The 24,008-nt window shown below is 37.9% G+C and overlaps 1 protein-coding gene and 1 non-coding gene across 2 annotated transcripts; both read right to left on the minus strand.

The window, feature by feature from the left end:
- Window positions 1-15,329: 15,329 nt before the first annotated feature.
- Window positions 15,330-15,401, minus strand: TRNAH-AUG (transfer RNA histidin (anticodon AUG)). The gene has a single exon. It is a non-coding gene; the product is annotated as a tRNA-His (tRNA).
- Window positions 15,402-22,877: 7,476 nt separating this feature from the next.
- Window positions 22,878-23,783, minus strand: TAS2R16 (taste 2 receptor member 16). Its single transcript, NM_001046628.1, is given in 1 exon segment — window positions 22,878-23,783. A coding segment is annotated over 1 exon segment (906 nt).
- Window positions 23,784-24,008: the final 225 nt, after the last annotated feature.

The raw sequence follows: 24,008 nt of genomic DNA on the forward strand, positions 1-24,008 counted from the left end.
ATCAACATCCTCTTCTTCTATATGAATGGAGTTTTCAGGGGACCGTACGGCCAACCAATCAGCCTCCTTTAAATGTACATGTGGCCATTCTGAGTTGGTCTTTACAAACATGTAGCACTGTAGCACTTACAGAGAAGGAGCTTTTGTTCTTTTGGTCTCTTCCTTCATCCTGCTGTATGGGATGTGGACAGGGTGCTGAGGCATCTTTGAACCTGTAGCTGCTCCAGGGATGGAAGAGGAACAAGAAACATGAGACTCTCCTGGATCACTTGTAATATGAATTTTAGAGGAGAAAAAAGTAAACCTTACCCGTGGATTCTTTACCGACTGAGCTACCAAGGAAGCACTGTCTAATAGCCAAGTCCATCTGCTTTAATATGTGTAAATAACTATTCCTTAGCATGGAATGTCCCCTGTGAAGAACAATACAAACTGTGAATATAATAGTTTGTAGTTTAGTACAAAGAAAATGGCCTCTTATATTATTGCCTCTTTTTGCATGTTACTTCAGCAATGACAACTATAGATACAGTTGAATGTGTGTTGCATAATTTCCCCATACCCTGTTTCCCAAAGTTTTTCGTTCTTGTACCACCCTCAGAATACTTGCCATACCCAAGTCGACTTTTAATGTTACTTATTTAACAAGTAACATTTTCTTTAAATTGACTTCTTATAATGGATATAAATAGAAAATTAACATGACTTGGAGTAAAAAGAGGGAAATTATAAAAATAACTGGACTAAAATACTAAAAAAAATTATAGACTCTGATTTTGTTTCTTATCAATAAATAAAAGATAGCAATGATCAGAAAAAAATGTTGAATCGTGGGGTACCAGATGTATTCTAGCTTGTAGTATTGTTCTGTTCCTGTGTCAATTTCTTGCTTTGAAAATAGATAAGAAGTTAGGCAACTGCTTGAAGACTTGAAGTCTTTGCTACCTGTCATATCTCCTTATATTTTTGCTTTTGAGGTAGGCATCAAATACTTAAAAAAAATAACTTCAGTAACTCTTCCAACTCCCAAGAGTTGACATCATGACCTCCTTGGGGTACAAGTCTGAAATGAACATCAGGAGCAAACTGGTTAAGCCTGAATGGACATTTAACCTTGGACATGAAAATAATAAGCCTCATTAAAGAACACGATGAAAAGAGAGGGAGTCATTTTACAAGCAAATACAGATTTGCTTAGTTTGAATGGTTTCTGATTACAGAGCAATCTTTTCAAACGTTTGAGATTCTTGTTTGGGAACTGTAGGCACACAGTGATGCATTTCTGAAGAAATGGTGTGTAAATGTCCTGCCTAACAAAGTGGCAGCTTACAAGTGCTGCCTATGAAAGCAAGCACAGTGTGGACAGATGTCATGGGAGCTTCCCAACAGGAATTCTCGTATACCCCAGGTCATCAAGAAAGGGTTGATAATTTTACTGGCATTCATTTGCCATTAACAGGAACTTTAGCATGTTCTGAAGCATTTTCAACATCCATAGTACATCTTATGAACATTTCTAGTTGTAACTGAAAACTTTGCATTGACACAAAAAAGAACAAGTAGGAGTTTCATTTGTTCAGTTCTCCTTTTGGCACTCAATATTTGGTATCCCTTAGGCAGGAATCTTGAAAAAAATTCTTCTCTCTTTTCATTCTAAAGGACAACTGGATGAATTCACCTGGATTTGAACAACACCATGATTCTTCCCTGTTTCAAAGATTAGGCAGTGTGTCAGACAGCAGAATCTTCACCACAATCGATTTCCTTTTTCTTTCAGCGTCACAGATAGACCTTCTTTCCCATTCTTTAAGTGTAGCAGATACAACTGAGTTCCAGCCAAATGGAAGGCAGAAGGGTTATATGTCATTTTCAGACTGGTGCAGAAGGGGCAACTGTGTGATTTTCCCTGTTTTCTCTCTCCTTCTGTCAGCCAAATGGCTTTGGAGAATTCAGTGGAAGCCTATGAGTTTCTAACAGATGGTGGGACTACAGAATGTATAAAGCTTTTGTCCCTGAACGACTTCATGGAGCAAATCGGCTCTCATCCCCAGCCCCTGCTGTTTGGACTTCATGTGAGTAAGAAATACACTTTTATTGTGTTAACCCACTGAGGTTATCCACAAATGAAGGCAGGTTGATCTGACCTACTACCAATAATTTGCAGAAACCAGTAATCAAGAAACCAAGCACCATACTTGGAGAGTTGGAGAACTCAGGTTTATTATGCTGGTGGACCCAGAGGAATTAACACTTTAAGCTCTGAGCCCCTGAACAAAGGGGTTACAGAATTTTTATAGACAGACTATAGTGGGCAACACTAGCTGTTAATTGGCTGGTTTAAACTAAGGGATTTTGCATGCACGGGAACAGCAGTCAAGATAGGGAAGGGAATACCTGACCTTTAACATGGACAGGCATGATTAAGCAGGTTTTCAGGGGCTGAGCAATTGCAAAGAGCAGGACAAGGGTGAGTGAGATAAGCTCCAGTTCCTAGTATTATAAGTCCCCACTTTCTGAGACTACGTGACCTACATGCTCCAGACTTTGCAAGGAGCAAGTTGAGTTTCAGAGGCAGAACGAGCAAGAGGTTATGTAAAATTTTAACTTTTCCTCTTCAATAACAGATGATAATTCTAAAGCTGAAGTGGAGAGAGTGACCATTTAAAGCCAGGCACCTACTTGACAGATGCTTTTGTGGTCCTGCCAACACACAGCCCCATTGCTGCTCCAGGTGGGCAGGAAGGAGAGCACTGCCCTCTCCTAACACTGCTCTAGGACTTCAGTATCAGCATCTCCAGGCATCACCTCAAGATTTCCAGAGTAAAGTCTTGGTTAACATAACCCAACATTCGTCTTTTATAGGTGAAAAAAGTTGAGACTAGAATATTTAAATGATTTGCTCAACATTACTTAATCATTAGGGCTTCCCATCAGTTGGTAAAGAATCAGCCTGCAATGCAGGAGACCCTGGTTCAATTCCCGGGTCCAGAAGATCCACTGGAGAAGGGATAGGCTATCTACTCCAGTATTCTTGGGCTTCCCTTGTGGCTCAGTGGGTAAAGAATCTGCCTGCAATGAGGGAGACCTCAGTTCGATCCCTTGGTTGGGAAGGTCCCCTGGAGAGTGGGAAAGGCTACTGATTACAGTATTCTGGCCTGAAGAATTCCATGGACTGTATAGTCTATGGGGTTGCAAAGAGTCAGACATGATTGAGTGACTTTCACTTCACCTCACTTAATTATTAAGTGAGGACTGTAAACTAAGTCCCCTAACTTGTCATCAAGGTAATTCATATTTATAGGTCATTAAAAATAGTTCTATTCTGAAATGCATGAAGATAATTATGAGCTATAAAGTTCAAGGAACTAGTTTGTGATTTTAGGCATGTCAGTATGTGTAGATTAAAAGTAGATGAAGAATGGTCTTGAATTTTTAGCTGCTCTTCTATTGAGAAGTAGAGTCTAAATCTCCTCTCTTTGAATTGGGCTGGCCTTTTCAAGTTGTTTGACCAAAAGAATATAGAAGAAGGAATTTCTAAGATTAAAATATAAAAATCCTTAAAGTTTCACTAGGTTCTATTGGAACACACTCAGGTGCTATTTTTCCTTGAATACTTTAAAAAAAATATTCAAGTAATACAGAGAAGTACAAGGGAAAAATATTCTTGTGAATAAAGGTGAACAACTTGGAAATCGCTATTTCACAACTTGGAAATCACTATTTTAACTTTAGGTGAATATCACTCCAAACAATACACAGGTAACTAGGGGGAAAAAAAGGTGATTTAAAGGGTTAAAATATTTATGAAAGGGTAGATTCATAGATAGTTATATGGAAAACATTTCATATACCTGAAGGCAAGCAATTAAGCTAAGGATAAAAATTGAAGTTATGTGTTTGTTTTTTTTTTAATATCAGAATTTTGTAGAACTTCACTGACTTCTTTTGTTATTGAACAATTTTCTTCCCCTTATGGTGATATGTGAGTGTATGTGTTTGGAGTAACTGAAGAACTCTCTTTTTAAGACTTTATTTTTTTAGAGCAGTTTTAGGTTTGTATCAAAATTAAAAATAAGATAAAGAGACCTCCCATATACTTCCAGCTCCCACATGTGCATCACTTCAGTTCAGTTCAGTTCAGTCGCTCAGTTGTGTCCGACTCTTTGTGACCCCATGAATTGCAGCACGCCAGGCCTCCCTGTCCATCACCAACTCCCGGAGCTCACCCAAACTCATGTCCATCGAGTTGGTGATGCCATCCAGCCATCTCATCCTCCGTCGTCCCCTTTTCCTCCTGCCCTAATCCCTCCCAGCATCAGTCTTTTCCAATGAGTCAACTCTTTGCATGAGGTCGTCAAAGTACTGGAGTTTCAGCTTTAGCATCATTCCTTCCAAAGAACAGCCAGGGCTGATCTCTTTTATATGGACTGGTTGGATCTCCTTGCAGTCCAAGGGACTCTCAAGAGTCTTCAACACCACAGTTCAAAAGCATCAATTCTTCGGCGCTCAGCTTTCTTCACAGTCCAACTCTCACATCCATACATGACTACTGGAAAAACCATAGCCTTGACTAGACGGGCCTTTGTTGGCAAAGTAATGTCTCTGCTTTTGAATATGCTATCTAGGTTGGTCATAACTTTCCTTCCAAGGAGAAAGTAACTCTATTTTTGAAGTACACAGTTTAACTAGAACATATTTATATAGAGAATCCTACATTCATTTTTTTTCTTGGATTACAATGTACCCATTTGATCTATGTACTTGGATTTTCATTTCAGGGAAATTATTCTTCAGACCTCTACTTTTAGCAATGCAATATATGTATTATGTTTTAGCTAATTATTTTAATTCCTTTTTCACCTTTTGCATTTATTGGGATTATCTCAAGCCTTTCTTCTGTATAATTAATAGATTTTCAGCCACGTCAATTTTGTTCCTTGCTGATTTCAAGTTAGTGATTAGCTCTGACGTAATGTTATTTCTTAAGCCATTTATATAACTGCTTTATTATCTTTTTTAGTTTATTTTTTATTGAATGACTGTTCATATGTTATTTTTCTATGGTTCAAAACACTTTGGAGAGCTTTTCTTTACCTCGGATAATGTTTTCTTCCATATAAGGTTCTTCATCTGTCTTTACATGCTTTGTCCTCATCCCTCTTTCCCTCTCATTCTCTCTCTAATATCTTTGCTTGTTTTTTCTTTGTGGTTGTTTTTTGCTCTTTTCCCTCAGCTTACTGATATTTAATATGGGCAGTTGTATCCAGATCCTCAATGTTTTGATATAAAGTGGTTGGGTTCTTTTTTGGCAGCCTTAGCACTTTGCTTAAGACTGATTTATCTTCTGCTTAAAGACTGGGGATGCATTTTATCTCCTTTGTGAAACTTGAAATATATGTGTGAGCTGGAGCCTTCTTCACAGGACTTGAAAGCTGAGTTCTCACTTAATATTTTGTTCACAACCCACTCCTGTCTTTGTAGAGTCTACACTATCTAGTTCAAGGTTTGTTGTATTTTCAAGAGACAATGGTTTCAAGCTTTAGATTGTTCCCTTGTTTTGAAATTAACCCCTAGACCGTGTGATCCATAATAATTCTTTCTGCCTCTTCTGAGCTTCTAAAAGCCTGATGTCAATCACAGTTTCTTCTACTCTCAAAGCTTTCCTCTGCTCCACCAACTTTATAGTACATTTCTCTCTATATTGATTATATTAGTGAGAATTCTTACAATTTCATCAAATTTACTTTTTCCAGAACAAATTCAGTAATATTTCTTGGGGTTCTGCTGCTGCTGCTGCTAAGTCGCTTCAGTCACGTCTGACTCTGTGCGTCCCTATGGACTGCAGCCTACCAGGTTCCTCCGTCCATGGGATTTTCCAGGCAAGAGTACTGGAGTGGGTTGCCATTGTCTTCTCCAAGAGGCACATAAAAAACCCCTAGAATTTTCTGTTTTTTTCTTTAATTGTAATGGTTTGTAATTTTTGATTGTTGTTTAATTTGCATTTGGGAGCAGGAGATCTTGTAATCCAGTTTTGCTTTGTTACCATTAAAAAGACTTTTTGACAACACTTTTGAAACAGTATTATCAATCTGGAACTGATTTAGAAGAAAACAATGGAGATAATAAAGTGATTCAAAACTTTGACAGCTAAGAAACACTTTAAAAATGTCATTTAAAAAGGAACAGAAGGTCTTTATTTACGGAAGACTCAGACACAATCAGTCATTATTAAAAGCTTTCTTTTAGTGCAATGAATAGTTTTAGTGTGTGTGACCCCAGAGGCAGGAGAAGTATCAGTGGGTTGAAATCACAAGGGAACTGATTTCAAATTGATACAGTGCAGACACTTCAAAAATAAAAGCATGACTACCTTTGGGTCTTAGCTCTTGTTTTTCACTTACTTGAAACTTCCTAATCCTGTTATATCTGTTGGAGGCACTGCATTATTCTCATCATCCATAGGGATTTTCCAGATCCTCCTATTATTATTTTAATCTCTCCTACATCTATTCTCCCACTGTATTGTTGAACTATCAAAGTGTACATAAAAGCAAACGTAGTTTTGCAATTACTTGTATTTTTGTTTCTTACATAAAATATTTTGTCCACCTTAGTGCCTAATTCAGGCTTCCCAGGTGGCTCACTGGTAAGAATCTGTCTGCAATACAGGAGGTGCAGGAGATGCAGGTTTGATCCCTGAGTCAGGAAAATCCCCTGGAGTAGGAAATGGCAAACCATTCCAGTATTTTTGCCTGGAAAATTGCATGGATACAGGAGCCTGGTGGGCTACAGCCCATGGGGTTGCAAAGAATCAAACACTTCTGAGCAGGCACACAGAGTGCCTAATATAGGGTCTTAAATAAAGAGTAGATGGTCAGCAATTTTGACTGAATTATATAATATATATTTAAAACATATTTAGGTCCCTTTACAGATTATTGAATTAGTTCTAACACAGTTGTCCTATTAATAAAATTTAAATTTACTGCTAGCCTCTCTAGGTATCCTAAAGTATGATTTACTCTATGAAAAAAATTCACCTGGTTATATTCCCACTTATCTGAAAATTTATTCTTTAGAAATTTCACAAGATAATTGGATATACAACAATCATACAATCTATTGGGTATAATCAAATTAAAAAAAGATAACATCCTCTAGTATGGCATTATATTGAATACAAGTAGATATTTGGCAGTATTTCAGTCCTTAGTTTTTGATGTTTTAACAGACTGCAAATCTCATCTTTGCTTAAACTTAGAGTATTTTAAAATTCTCTGTAAGAACATATCATAGAAAGAAACCAATTTGAACGCCTTTCTATCCCTCTACTAACCTTCATAATTAATGAAGTCTTTCATTATTTAAATAAGTCTGCTGAAGCCATTTGTCTGAACTAGCAGCTACATATTAAACTGAATTATTCATAGTTTTGAGTGGGCAATATTTAAGAATTTATATATGCTGTACATTTAAGTGTTGCTAATATATTTTTAAAACAAGGTACTTAGCTGCAATTTCAGTTCTTAATTGGTATGTCATTTGATACTATTAGAATGAAAGCCTTTATAATGAATGATCATATTTTGCTTTAATAACTGAGAGCATTGAATACAAATTTTAACAGTCCAATTTACACATTTTCCTGCTTGTATTCATGACTAATCCTAATCTCTGCCCTCTTCATGGACACCCTTTCTTATTCTTCTCTGTTGATCCCCCGCATTTTGACTGCATCACTTCTTAGTGCTTCAAGCTTAGGTCTAATTGTCCCCAAACGTCACTGGCTATTTTTTTGTGGAAGTTCTCTTCTCCTCCTCCTCCCTCCCCCTTCTCAGTCTTCCACTCCTTCCTAGTCTTCCTAGTCTTCCACTCCTCCTTGTCTCCCTCTTCCTCCTCATCTTCCTTCACCTCCTTCCCCACTCTCTTCTTTGATCTGTTTTTTTGCGAGGAGAAGAGGAGCAGAATCGAGCAGATCCCCTAAATGTGCCTCTGTGTGTCGGTCCTTCTGTGTGTTTGTCAATACTTCCAAGTTGCACGTTTCTGATGATTAAGGGAAGAGAAGTAAGAATTAGAGGAAGAAAGATAAGACAAGGAGGAAAAGAAGTGTAGAGAATCAAGAAGAGTGGAGGGACAGATATGGAAAGTTAGAGGCAAGGGAAACGAAATTTGGAAAGGGGCTATCGGAAAAGATAAAGTTGGTGTTCAAAGGGAGACCCAACTGTTCTGATGAAATACAGGCAGAAGTGGAATGGAAGCTGGCAACCAACTCCTCCTTCCCATTTCAAATCTTTGTAGATTTTTAGTATTTTCATTTCTATCACATTCAGTTTTCTATCTCTCTGACTTCTTTTTCTTTATTTTATAAAATGAAGCAAGAAAACCCTAAGAAAACACACACATCACAAACATAAAAACAGTTTGTCATCCTTCAGAAGCTCTCTAAATCCAAGTCTGCAGTGACTGGTGCCCATTTACTCCTACTACACCATGTACAGCAGGCTGCATCCACAGATTCAAGGAGATTGCTGTTGAGTTGCTAAGTCATGTCTGACTTTACAACCCCGTGGACTGCAGCATGTCAGGCTTCCCTGTCCTTCACCATCTCCTGGAGTTTGCTCAAACTCATGTTCATTGGATTCATGCCATTCAATCATCTCATCCTCTGTCTCCCCCTCCTCCTCCTGCCCTCAATCTTTCCCAGCATCAGGGACATATAATATAAACTTATTAATAATTTTCTTTTTAGGCTTTTTATTGTCTGTAGTACCTTTAAACAAGACTCAATTACAGATTGTTAGTGCTCACAGTTTCATAAGACAGAATTTAACATTCTCATTTTGGTTTGACAAGACATCTTATGCTTGCTTTTTCCTCCTCTCTTAATGGTAAGCAAAAACTGTTTTTCTTAATGTTCATTGTGACTTCGGCTTGGTTAATCCAGTTTAAACAAGTAGGGTTCCATTCTTATTGCATCCTTCCTTCCTTCCCCTTGGATGATTTCTTCCTGACATGGTAGAGAGCTTCCTAGTCCTTTGGCACAGAGGAAGTAGATATTATTTCCTGAGGGAGAGGCTGTAGCAACTTCTAGTGTTTACATACCAATGCATCACATTGTATATAAATGCAAGCTGTAATCCACATAAACACAAGGACCTTTACATACTCGTAGAGCTGTTTATTCAAAATGACTGAAATATATATTTTTAGATGGCTTAATATTTTACTCATAGTCCTGCCTTTAGTTTATAATAATTTTCTCCTGTCCCATCCCTCCCTTATGTAGGTGGGGAAAGACTAGGGAGACATTTTCCACTAAGAATGCAAATACTGGCAATAAATTTTAAAGTGTCTGTCTGAGGTTTTAATAACGACTGCTATGTGCAGTCTGAAGCACAAGCTAAACAGGTGATCAGCAACAGTTGAATGCAGCACAGGAGGGACAATGTTAGGAAATATTGTTGTGTTATATAATCTTCCTGCTACACTTTGAGAAAAGCAAATTCTAGCTGGAGAATAAAATCCAAGCACCAGAGCAAAAGTTAATCTCAGTTTTCACGTGTAAAATATTCATGTTTTAGTGAAAGGTAAGTTCTTATCTGTACTTTCCTCCTGGCCTTTCCTGTCTCCAAGATGTTTTATCTCTGAAATTAGCGTCTATTTTAAGAATGAAAGAACAATCACTTTGCAAAAACCCTTCTTACATGGTTTATCTACTGAAACGATCAGCTCCGCGGGGATCTTCAGTTTGTGGAGATTTTTGTGTCTCATGCAAATCAACCTGTAACCTGGGCAACAGTGCAGCCATCCTGGGCTGTGCTATTATAAGGTGAGCAATGGAAGACATTCAGCTTCACAGCTCCCCTTGGAAAGAGCTCACAGGGCATGGAACCAGAGGCCACGAAACTGCTGTTACTCCTCTGGCCAACACCAGACCAGACTATGAGGAGAACAGGCTAGGAAAATGGATTGTAATCCAAATGTGTTGTATTACTGTTTAACCTGAGAATCAAATCATTGACTTGAGGATCAAAGTTTTTAGCTCCTGATGGGGGCAAGGAGGATAGCATACATAGAACATCTTAGGGTATTAAGACAGTCATCTTAGGGTGAAGGATAGGGTAGAGACAAAAAGGTATGGAGAAGAAGATATACAGATGACTACTAATAGGTACATGATAAGCTGTTCAACTCACTAATTATGAGAGAAATGCAAATCAAAGCTACAATGAGATATCACTTCTCACAGGTCATTTCTCACTTCTCAGAATGGCCATTGTTTAAAAAAAAATCCACAAATAACAAATACTGCAGAGGCTATGGAGAAAAGGGAACCCTCTCACACTGTTGGTAGAAACGTAAATTGGTGCAGCCACTATGGAAAACAGCATTGAGTTTCCTTAAAAGACTAAAAGTAGAGCCACCACATGACCTAGCAGTCCCACTCTTAAGCATATATCTGAAGAAAACTATACTTTTAAAATTATATGAATTTTATATGAATTTATGAAATTTTAAAATTATATGAATATTGCACCCCAATGTTCATAGCAGCACTGTTTACAACAGACAAGATATGGAAGAAACCTATATATCCATCATAGGATATATGAATGGATGAATGGATAAAGAATATGTGGAATGGAATACTGCTGCTAAGTCACTTCAGCAGTGTCCGACTCTGTGCGACCCCATAGATGGCAGCCCTGGGATTCTCCAGGTAAGAACACTGGAGTGGGTTGCCATTTCCTTCTCCAGTGCATGAAAGTGAAAAGTAAAAGTGAAGTCACTCAGTCGTGTCTGACTCTTCACGACCCCATAGACTGAAGCCTACCAGGCTCCTCCGTCCATGGGATTTTCCAGGCAAGAGTACTGGAGTGGGTTGCCATTGCCTTCTCCGGAATGGAATACTACTCAGCCATAAAAAGTAATGAAATAATGCCATTTGCAGCACAATGAATGGACCTAGAGATTATTATACTAAGTAAAATCAGTTAGAAAGAGAAAGACAAATACCATATGATATCACTTATATGTGGAATCTAAAATAAGCTAAAAAGAAAAAAGCACTTCATTATGACTAGTGTATCTGATTTTTCTTATTAAAAATGCAATTAGGTTGTTATGTTTTTTTTTAATAGACAACACAAAAACATTCTAGATAAAAGTATAATTTGGTTTATCCCTCTATCTAAAGGCATTCTAAAACTATACTGTCCCCACAAAAGATTAAAAAATTGAACTGCTTATATGATCCAGCAATCCCACTTCTGGATGTTTTCCCAAAAGAATTGAAATTAGGATCTTGAAGAGATATCAGCACTCCTATCTTCATTACTCACAATGGCCACAATATAGAAACAACGTATGTTCCATCTACAGATGAATGGATAAAGGAAATGTGTATACAAACAATAAAATAGTATTCAGTCTTAAAAAGAAGGAAAACCCATCATTTGTGATAACATGGACTGGCCTGAAGGACATTATGCTAAGTTGCAAAGTGAAATAAATCAGACATAGAAAGACCAATAGCTTATGATTTCATCTATATATGGAAATCTAAAATGAACAAACTGACAGAAGTAAGAAATAGAAAGGTGGTTACCAGGATCTGGGGGGAGAGGAAAATGGGGGAGGTGGTGGTCAAACAGTACAAAGTCTCAGTTATGCAAGATAAGTAAGTTCTGGCCATATAGCACAGGGCCTAAAACTTATCAACAGTATTTTATACACAAAATTTTCTGTGGGGATAGAGCCTCTGTTATGTTCTTATCACACATGCAAAAACAATGATAATAATAATGATAAGGGGAGCATGGGAAACTTTAGGAGGTTGAATGAATATGGCTATATTTATGGCCTTGTTGATGATATCAGGGGTATACGCTTACCTTAAAACTCATCAAGCTATATATAATATATATAAATATTTAAATACATACCACTTTTTACATGTCAATCACACCTCAAAAAAGTGGTTTAGAAATAAAATAAAATACTTAGAAATTATTTTTTCTGGAAAAGATTTGCTGATCTCTGCTTAAGGGCACTTGTTTTCCAACCTCAATGTTCTTCTAAATCATTTGGAATACTTTTTTAAAAATGTAGCTTCCTGGGTTCCATCCTTGGAATATTAATTCAGTGAATCTATAGAGGCCTAGGAATTAGCATTTTAGACACTTCCATCAAATAGTGCTGATTCAGATAGTCTTGAGCCAAACATTGAGAAACACTGCCTGAGGGTCAGTGATGAAAACTCAAGGGGTAGTTTGCAGGAAAATTCAAAGATCTTTCTACAGTCTTATCAGCCCTTTCCCCCAAATTAAGATCAAGCCTTGGTGCTTTTTGTCTTTCCCACAAAGGACAAAGTTCTCCTCATTAGAAACTCTCACTTTCTTGTAAAGCAAATACATTTCCACTGAAGTATGTAGCCCTGGATATTTCACAAAGAAGCTCTCGAAGCAGATTCCGTCTGAGACATATTCTCCAGAGGTTTCAGCAATGATTCTACCCTCTGTCAGTCATGTCTTCATGAATAAATTTTGATTTGTTCCTCCTCATATAATTTTACCTGCCTTGAAATAATTCCTTTAAAAAGATTATCTCTTATCCTTGAATAATTTTCTAAAGGAAATTATCCAGGCGAAAAATAAAGAAAATACATGTTTGCTACCAGCTTTTCACTAAAATTTACTATAAGGTGAATTCAATATTAAGTTTCTTCTATTTATACTTTGAGAAAGGAAATTATAATTTAGCAGCACCCAGGCAGCTCCTGGTATTTAATATTTTATTGTTAAGCATCACATTGATCATGCCTTGATCATCAGCAATGATTAGCTAGTAATACAAAAATGCTGATTAGGATGAGAAATTGTAAGAGAATGTATTCTAATACTGTTTCCCTAATAATTCTGATCCAAGAAATCCCATGAAATTTGGTTAAAAGTGCACATTCTAGCAGCTTCTCCGGAAACTCTGATTTGTTAGTCTGGAATTGTTCCCAGAAATCTTTCTTTAAAGAAGCTAGGTCATCGACCTTCTTCTAATCAAGAAGCTTAGGTCAAGTAAGGTCAGAGGACATTGCTACAAGGTTAGATCTTCCTGATTGGTGGTCATCATTATAGGCTTTTTTTCTTTAACATTTAGGAATTACAGAAAAGGAAGAGGGGCTGTGTTCTTCAGGCCTCACATTGTGGATGCTTCTGATTTCTTCTTTACATAGATTCCTGCCTCTGGTAAAAGGATAGAGATGCTTGATTTAAATCTGTTCCATCACCTTCGTTCTTTGACTGGTGTTTAACCATTTTTGGCTTAGATACACTGAATCCTTAGATGGGTCAGTTCTGTTTTATACAGCAGATATTTTAACCTCCTTGCAAAAAATATATCTCTGACCTCCCCCACTCTGCCCATTTTATACCTTGGGATTACTAAGTTGATGTGTTAGTAGAAAGAATTTGATGCATAATACACTTCTCTCTATAAACACATGTGCTGTGCTCTGTCACTTTGGTCATATCCTATTCTTTGTGACCCCATGGACTGTAGCCTGCCAGGCTCCTCTGTCCTTGGGGATTCTGCAGGTAAGAATACTGGAGTGGGTTGCCATGCCCTCCTCCAGGGGAATCTTCCTAACCAAGGTCTCCCACATTGCAGGCAGATTCTTTACCATCTGAACCACCAGGGAAGCCTATAGGCACATATACAGAAGAAAAAAAAAATTTTTTGATGAGTGTTTGGTACAGTAGATAATTTTCAAACTGAGGTGAGGGAGATTCCACATGGTAGTTTTTAAAATTTCATTTTATTTATTTTTGGCTACCCTGGGCCTTTGTTGCTGCACACGGGCTTTCTCTAGTTGTGGGGAGCAGGGGCTGCTCTCTGGTTGTGGTGTGCAGGCTTCTCATCGCAGTGGCTTCTTTTGTTGCAGAGCACAGACTCTAGGGCAGGCAGCTTTCAGTAGCTGCAGGACTCAGGCTCAGTAGCTGCGACTTCAGGGCTTTAGAGCTCAGGCTCAGGAGTTGTGGTGTGTGGGCTTAGTTGTCCCTGGGCATGTGGAATCTTCCCAGAGCAGGGTTTGAATAGTGTTCCCTGCTTTGGCAGGCAGATTCCTAACCACTGGACCACCAGGGAAGTGCTCCAGATGGTGTACCAGAATCAGGAAAGGGGCACACAGTTCGAAAATATTCTCAATATTAGAATATGATTTTTTTATTTGTAAAAAATAAAGTTTTAAAATTTATTTTATAAATAAAAATGATTTCTGTGCTTTTCGTATCAGCTGAAAGTGCAACAGATAATTTTTGACTGGTGGAGATATGCAGAAGATTAAGTGATTTTTAGCAAGAGATCTCCTTCTAGAGGAAATATGAGGAGTGAAAATTTAATTTTAACAAAAGAAGATATTTAAAATCAAAAGATTTTAAATCTAGGATAGACAGCTTCTAATAATTCCTTTCAATGTTAAGGTTATGTGATTTTTCAAACATTCAGAATCTCTTGGTTGTTTTTTTTTTTAATAGTATTCTAATCCCTTTCCTGCATTTCATTCTTCCTACATGCATGTTTGACTGTAGTATACATAGAGTTAAGAAGGAAAAACCTTGATGTTCTACTTGATTCTAGAATGTAGGAAGCAGGGGAAAAAAAAAAAAGCCATGCTCCCATCTATCAATGAGAAAAGCTGGATAAATGACAAAGTTGTAACTTTCTCTGAACTTATCAGAGAACTACAGATACAAGGAAACTAAATAATCTAAACTGATGGAGGGACAACTTCCTCCAAAGAGAGAAGGAATGTGTGGAATGGATCACTTGTGCAGAGCAAGGCAGAAAGAGATGCCAGCCACCATTCTTATACCCTGACAGTACAAATGGCACAGCTGTCTCTAGACACAAATGTTATTTATCTCAGCCTCTACAAGTCTACGCAAGATGTCTGGCCTTCAACAAAAAATTAAAAAACACACAAGAAAAATGAAATCATTTTCAAGAGACAAAGAAATGACCCAAATGTTGGAAGTATTAGACAGGGAACTTCAATTGCTGTTTAACAATAAACTTTGACTTAAACACACTTTCAGATTTACAAAAGAGTTGCAAAGATAGAACAAAGAATGTTCATAACTGTTTTCCCTGATTGTTTATTAGGATATATAGGGAACATGTATACACCTGTTAGAAAGAAAGAAAGAAAGGGAAGTCGCTCAGTCGTGTCTGACTCTTTGCGACCCCATGGACTGTAGCCCACCAGGCTCCTCCATCCATGGGATTTTCCAGCCGAGAGTACTGGAGTGGGTTGCCATTTCCTTCTCCTGGGGATCTTCCCCACCCAGGAATTGAACCCAGGTCTCCTGCATCATAGGCAGACGCTTTACCGTCTGAGCCACCAGGGAAACTAAGGGTCTAATGTTAATGATACACTACTATTAACTAACTTCTGAAGCTTATTCAGATTTCACTAGTTTTTCCTTAATGGTTTTTTTTTTTTTTTTTTTTTTCTGTTCCAGGATCTTACCCACAATAGCACACTGAATTTACTCATTATGCTGTCTTGGTCTCCTCTGGTCTGTGAGAATTTCTCCAACTTTCTGATAAACTGGACAGTTTTGAGGAGTACTGGTTGAATATTTTGTAGACTGTCCCTGGACTTGGGCTTGTCTGTGATGTTTTTCTCATGGTTAGACTAGAGTTTTAGGAGGAACATCACAAAGTTTAAGTGTGGTTCTCACTTTTTTATAACAAGGGCCCATACTATCTATCAACATGCCTTATTGATGAGATTAGCCGTGATCACTTGGCCTACGTAATATTTTCCAGGGCTCAGTTGTTTAGCTTTTTACTTGCTGTTGGGACAGAATATCAACTTTCAATCTCCTTACATGTGGAAGAGAAAACTGGAAGTTCCCATTGTATTTTTCTAGAAAATAATTTATTTCATCTTTATTTTAAAACTGTTTGCTTAGAGTTTTGCAAATGGTCTCATAATTTTTATTAAAAAGTTCTTATGTTTTAGTGATTATTTCTTTTTTGCTATTTAAAATTTTGTATAATTTTGATTTTTCCTTTTATTTCTAGATTAAGTTAGCTAGTGATCCGTGTACTGTGTTTAAATTGTCAACTCACACTTTTCAACTTTATAAGCATTGCTGCTGCTGCTGCTAAGTCGCTTCAGTAGTGGGTGACTCTGTGCAACCCCATAGATGGCAGCCCACAAGGCTCCCCTGTCCCTGGGATTCTCCAGGCAAGAACACTGGAGTGGGTTGCCATTTCCTTCTCCGATGCATGAAAGTGAAAAGTGAAAGTGAAGTCACTCAGTCGTGTCCGACCCTCAGTGACCCTGTGGACTGCAGCCTTCCAGGCTCCTCCATCCATGGGATTTTCCAGGCAAGAGCACTGGAGTGGGGTGCCATTGCCTTCTCCTTATAAGCATTACTGTGTACAAAATATAATCAACAAAAAATGTACTGTGCAGCACAGGGAACTATATGCAATATTTTGTAATAATCTACAAGGGAAAAGAATCTGAAAAGGAATATATATCTGTGTGTGTGTGTGTGTGTATAATCTCTGACCATGCCTCTAAGTGAATATAAAAGGGAAATTCCTTTTATTGAAGAACATATATATCTTCAATAAAAAAGAAATGGACTCATACTACTGAAACTGACACAAAGACCAATGAGGTTGAGGTGAGCATAAGCATGCATGTTAATTAAATAATCAAGATGTCAGGGAAATTTCACCCTAAACTCAAACTATATGATCTTAAGTCTGGGTAGAGACAACTGGGACTGAGAAAGAAGATGGGAGAAATGAAGCTCATAGAAATCAATATGTTAATATTTATCAAGTATCAAAAACATGATGATACCTCAGCTGCACAGTAGCCTTGCAGTCTCTCTTCTGTGTCTCAGGGGATGCTCTCAGAATGCAACAAAGGTGGCAGAGCAGTTGGTGTGGGTATCAGACACTTTCCGAATCTCCAGGACCTGTCCCGAAAGTGTTGCCATGCTATACTCACGTATGTCATGGATCCTCTTCTTACTTGTACCCATATTTTAGGACCTATACATTTTCCTTTTATGTCCACTTAGAGGCATAGTCAGAGACTATCATAACATAAAATGCCAAATCATAATAATGAATGAGCAAGAGAATATAGAGGAAAAACTGGAGGGATTTGTATGAGCTTGTGACAAATCTCTCAGATGATAGCTTGAAGGACTTATCAATAGGACTAGAAAGCTTCAAGTTGGTTGACCAAACATGCCCTTGTCCCACTGTGGGCAGACCTGGAATAATATCATCAAGTTCAAATCTCTTACCTATTTTTTCTCTACTTAACTATTTTTGTTTGTTTGTTAGTTTATTTTGAGACATGTTTTATTTCTCATTCTGAGTAACATGTTACAATCTGGACTTTGTCTAGACATTAATCTTGAGGTTTGATGGGAGCACATTCTACCCACCCTTTTTCTGGTTAATTCTTAGGTTCCTACATTTAGAGCAGAGGTAGGGAGCAAAGTTGATTTCTTGATTTATCCTTCAGAAGACAGTCTTATTTCTAAGTTCTTGGAGTGGATCTCATTCAAACCATCAAATACTGACAACACCAATCTGCCAATATTCTCAAGAAATATCTACCTACACACTCTATCTTTAGACTTTAAGAATGAGGGCTTGTGAAACTTATCTTCCCTCTAATTTTAAACTTAAATTTTAAGATCTATTTTTTCCTGAAAATGCAAGTGATTATTCCCAGTCATTTTGACTATATCTTTGCTGTGTTTCACTTATTAAATTAGCATATTTTAATAAATGTTAATCTTAAAAAAATCTAACATTTAAATCTTAGTTTAAGATTTAAAGGAAAATTTCGGTCATGATATAGGATTTATCTTTTATCTAACCAATGTGACCTGTTATTTTTGATATATTCTATCTAAAAAAAATATTTGAAGAAACTTGGCACTGCAAAAAATATAGTTTATATAATTATATCTTTGCCACCAAACTAGCAAAAAGTCAATTCACACTTAGTATCAATTTTGTAAGCTTTATTAAAAATAGAACATAATCCTAAACAAGTGTTTGGGAAGTTTGAGATACAGCTAAAAATGGTGAATGAATCTCAAGGATTCTATTAAAAGCTCTGTCTAGAAAAATCAAAGATGATGCTTTTCCCCCTCCTATTAGGAAGCATTTTGACATTATGAATAGCCACAGGAATAAGTTATCTTGTACTGATTGTAAAATATATTGTAGATACTCCTGGGGGCTTTATGGGAAAGTTTCCCAACCCTCTCCCTTAATATGTGTTTCTGGAACTGAAGTAAATCTAGATAAATTTTTTAAAAAATATTTACAATTCCACATATGTTATGATTGGTTTTTGACTACAATACTTCTCATGCTATTACCTTTGATGGTCTTTATTTCTCTTCTGCACCTTTACCTTTATCAAGAACAATTTTGGAAAGAACTGGACATAGTTTATGATAGAAACACAAGAACAATGGAGGCTTCATAGGTGGCTTAGTGGTAAAGAATCTACCTGCCAATGCAGGAGACCAGGAGATGAAGATCCAATCCCTGGGTCAGGAAGATCTCCTGGAGTAAGAAATGGTAACCCACTCCAGTATTCTTGCCTGGTAAATTCCACGGACAGTCTGGTGGGCTACAGTCCATGGGGTCGTAGAGTCAGATACAACTAAGCTTGCGCACGCACAAGAATAATGAGGACCATTAACACAAGGACAGTAACACCTTTAACAAAGTATAAACACAAACACCAAAATGGGAAAAAGAGCAGAACTCAGAGTTCTACTCATGAGTAGAAACTGAAACTTATTGTGCTCAAGTCCAAAATTTAAGGTCACTCTGTCTGGATTCAAGTAAAGGGAATCATGAAAGCTGTGGTCGTGGTAAAACAAAGGATTATCAGAGGCAAGCCTTTACCTTGGCCTTTGGTTTATTTCCTTCTGAGAAAGGAATTCATCTCAGGGTCAATTTATAAGGAGAATGTAATACACAACACCTGATAACAATCTCAGAAAACGTAGGGGCATTTAACATCTTATTGACTTTTATGTCTCCTGTAACAATTTTATTGAATAGACAGCTCAGAAGAAACAAGTTTTTCTCCAACCTTGCCTTCAAACATGTACCAGAGAGCATCATTTCTCACCTCTTCTGAGTATTATAGATTCCACAGGTCCCTAAGAATAGCTCCATTTTGATTTATAGTATAAAACTATAAATCAACAAGTAGAAAGCTGGAAACTTTAGAAGCATGCAGGAACCATATTCCTGAACAACAAATGGATCAAAGAAGGAATCAAAAAGGAAATTAAGAAATATCTTGAAACAAATGAAAATGAAAACACAATGACCAAAATCTATGGGATGCTGCAACAGCAATTCTTAAAGGGAAATTCACAGTGATGAATGTATATGTTTATGAAAAAGAGCAATGCTAAATAAATAACCTAACTTTACATCTCACAGAGCTAGGAACAGAACAAACTAAGCTCAAAGTAAGTAGAAAGAAAGTCATAACAAAGATCAGCATGGAAATAAATGAAACAGAGATTAGAAATATAATAGAAAAGATCAGTAAAACTATTAGCTGCTTTTTAAAAGATAAAATTGACAAACCCAAGGGAAGAAAAGACATGAACGAGATCAGAAATGAAAGAGGAGACACTACAAATGACATCACAGAGTCACACAGGGTCATGAGAGATTACTATGAACAATTACATGCCAAAAATTAGGTAACCTGGCAGAAATGAATAAATTTCTAGAAACATAAAAGTATCCAAAACTGAATCATGAAGAAAGAGAAAATATGAACAGATCAATAATGATTAAGAAGATTAAATCAGTAATTAAAAACCTCTCAACAAGAAAAAACCAAAGACCAGATGATTTTACCGGTGAAGCTTATCAAACATTTAAAGAATTAACACTAATCTTTCTTGAACTCTTCTAAAAAAGTTAAAGAAGAGGAAACACTTTCCAAGTAATTTTATGAAGCTATCTTATCCTGATACTGAAGCTAGACAAGAACACTGATGCACACAAATGTTGAAACCCTCAACAAAATATAAGCAAATCAAGTTCATCAGTGCACTGAATGGATTAAACACCACAATGAAGAGGAATTTATCCCCAGATACAAGGATGATTCAGCATGCACAAATCAATAAATGTGATATTAATAGAATGAAAGATAAAAATCAAATGATCATCTCAGCAGGTGCTATGAATAATGAGTGTTATATGGGATAGCCCCCTGGTGACTGCTAATTTAAGCTCTCAACGGTAACTTTGTTCTTGCTCCAAACACCTCTGTTATTCTTTGTAAAGTATCTCCCTATTAAATCCTACCCATCTTTTTCCAAATTAAAACTCTTCAAGCCTTTAAAACTTACCTCTTGGTTTCCATCCCTTTTCCTTTAATTCTTAGGTCTGGTATTAGCCAGCAGTATGAACTTAGGTAATTCACATGACTTTTGTAGCTCTGTTTCCCAGGATTGGATTATCATGACCTACCTTGTCCAGTTGAAAATTATTAAATACATGTGGAAGCTCTTTGTGAACTATTAGGTGCTACAATGATAAGGGGAGGTTGTTATTTCTGTGTCTTCATTTTATTTTATTAATTTCTGGATCCCTTCCACTGGCTCTTACATCTCCACCTCATGCATATTCTGGATACCTTTTCCATTGCACCTTCCTCCGAAGAAGACAGTGAAAGTATTACAGATATTTAAGAGCTTCTAGAAGAATATCTCTGTATTTGATAGTTGGGAGCAGAGGAAGAAGGCTTTTATTTTGTCCATTTTCTCTACACATATATGAGGAATACAGTTTCTTTCAATTTTCTGAGACTTTAGAACATGCAATATGTGGATACAAATGACCAATAGCAATCACTCAAATTTCAGTTGCTTTTTTGTCCCACTTGTTCTGGTAGGCTCCCAAACTCTAGCAACACACCAGCCCACCAGTCTCCTAAGCATTCCTGGGGGTCTCTGATCAGATAACACAAAGTTGATTTCTACCTTCTACTTTTCTTTTTTCTACCCAGTGCAGTTTCATCTAGCTATGGCTCTGCTCAATTGACATTACTGCATTCACTGGGTCCTGTCCCACTTTCTGCTACAGTTGAACCATTGGGCTTTGGGAAATGCCAAATGCAACAGCAGAAACGTTACTGAGATATATCAGATGGAACAGAGTCTTTGGAAAGAGTTCTTTCAATTTGTACTTATAATCCACACCCTTGGTTTCAAATATGAATTCAAGAGATGATGAGACAAATCAGAGTGATAGACCCAAGACCAGGTCAGAATTTCCATTTCCTTCCAGGACTAAGCCTTCTTTTGTAGTCAAACTTGAGATATCTACTTTCTTAAGTCTTCTCATGGCAGAACCAGAAGTTCAGTTCACCAGACATCCCTAATATGTATGAGGTGAACAAAGTGTATTCTTAACTCTGACATCAGAAAGCTTTAAGAGATGAAGCTGTCCTTAGGAACAATATGTGGATAAGTGCCGGAGCTTATGGAAGCTGAGACTCAAAGGTCAGTGAGTCGTCAGTTACCAATTTTGTTGCTGGTGGATGAGGGTGGAGAGGAAAGAAAGAAGGAGATAGATGCCATGAGGGTAAGGTAAGACTTGGTCCTACAAAGATAAGAGTGTGAGAGAAACCTGGGGGATTGGGGAAGCTGAAAAGGACTTGAGTCCTAAAGGTGATTTTAACTAGATTCCTGCGTAGTTCCTATATTCTTGTCCATTTGGAAAGAACTTTAGACTATCAGAGAGCAAAGAAGATTATAGAAGGCTTAAGCCAATGTCACTCAGATTTTATGAAGAGGAGTTCCTGCTGACATCTGGGTTACGCATGGAAGAAAACCAGCTAAGCCTCAATCTGGGAATATTTCTAGAAATTTCATACCGTCTTGTAGTACACTAAAGAGGCAAGAATCCAGCCAATAGAAACTGTGTGTGTGTGTGCACGCGTGTGCGCACACGTGTGTGTGTGCTTAGTTGCTCAGTCGTGTCTGTCTCCTGTGACCCCATGGACTGTAGCCTGCCAGACTCCTCTATCCACAGAATTTTCTAGGCAAGAATACTTGAATTGGTTGCTGGTTCCTATGCCAGGGAATCAACCGGTCAAATTAAATTGCCAATATTTGAACAAATTCCAAGATGAACCTAGATTGGGTAAGTCATCTCCTTTTCTGGGAAAAGTGTAATGTCTTAACAAATGAAAATGAAAGAGTTAAAATTTGATTTGAGTATTAAAAGCATAAAGGAAGAGACACAAATTTGGAAGAGACACAAATAAGGAAAATCATATTATAGGATAAAAGTTCAGAAGCAGCAGAGAGAGATATTCAAGATCTTTTCCTGACTAAAGTAGGGAAGGTAAATTAAGGGGTTAGTATGGAAAACATTCAGGGTATGGGCAATAAGCTTTATAGGGAAGAGACTCATATTAGTCAGTGAGGAATTGGCAGTCATAGACTAGGTCAAATAAAAACAGAATGGGGACACCATGATTTCGGGTCTCTTGTGTTGAATATACCAGGAGAAAGATCCCAGAGGTAGAGAGGTAGGGGAAGCCATGAGAGAGTTTGCACCAACCTGGGGACTGTGGACAGGAGAAGGGAGCAGTGGCACAGAACAGAAGAGCTTGGTTGTTTGGAGATAGATGGCTGTGGGCAAAGAGAATGAGGCTGATGTTTATGGTTTCTCATTGTCACACAGGGGATTGTCAAGATCCTGCCAGTTGGGTTATTGGTATTAGTTGTATCCGTGCAAAAGCTCATTTGCGCAGAGGTCTTGTCCGCTATGCCTCAGGCAGCTTCTAGGCTCCAGCACCTTGCCTTTAAAACTCTTTTCAGTTTGACACTGCTCAGCATTAGTAAAGTAGAATGAATAGAGACTAATGCATAGATGATAGCTTCCCAGGCCCAGAACCAGGACTCTTTATTAAATAGGACATCCAATATGGAGAGGAGCACGGTGAGAAAATAAAAGGTGAACAAGATGAGGACGATGGCAAGGGACCTCAGGGCGGCAGAGTGAGCTTCCGGGCTGGAGTTGGAGCAGCCTGTGTGAAGGTCTTTCATCTGCTTCAGATGTCGGGATAATAAGGCCATGAGCAAGACTGTGGAGGCCAGGAACAGGAGGAAAGGAATAACCAACACAACTACTTTGTGCAGTGTGGAAAAATCCCACAGGAACGCCTCAAGTCTCTCAAGCATGGTGCTGTTTCTAGGGAAATGCTTCATGGCGATGAATTGAATATCAATGTAATAACTAGTAGCTGGAAATATGGTAGACACACAAGAAATCAGCAGAGAGCCCAGCAACAGCCGAGGAACCCATCTCACAATTCTCCACTTCAGCCAGAGGAAGACGGGGTGGCTGAAGAAAGAGACTTTGACACAGTAGAAGACAGCAAGCAAGCTGGTCAACCAGAAGGAAAGGATGTTAGTAAATTCCCAGATGATCCCGAAATACCAAAAATTGTAATTAGGGTGGAAGTGGGAACAAAAGTTGTACAGCATCGATGACCACAGTTGACAGAAGCGGCAGATGCCCAGGCTGATGAGAATCATGTCCGCAGGTGGCAGCCTTTGAGTCTGCACCCAGTCTCTGCCCAGCGCTACAACAATCAGGCTGCTCTGCCCAGTTATTATCAAGAACTCGAGCATATAGATAATCATGAAGAAGACAGAGAGTTGGCTGGTTGTCATCCTTCTATTCCAAAGAAACTTCCTGGGCATGTACTCAGAATCTCTGCCACAGTTTCCAGTTTGGGACCAGGTTCCTGGTCCCATTAGTGTTTCATGCAAGAAAATACCTCCCTCCCGATGCAAATTTTCCCTGGCTCATTTTTGACTTTGCCATTTTCCTAGCTGCAGGATTTGCTTATGCTTTGCTTGCTGGTTTGTTATCAGGCCTGGATGCAGGGAAATGGG

The sequence above is a fragment of the Bos taurus genome, chromosome 4 (genome assembly GCF_002263795.3).
Source record: "Bos taurus isolate L1 Dominette 01449 registration number 42190680 breed Hereford chromosome 4, ARS-UCD2.0, whole genome shotgun sequence".
Taxonomy (NCBI): Eukaryota; Metazoa; Chordata; class Mammalia; order Artiodactyla; family Bovidae; genus Bos; species Bos taurus.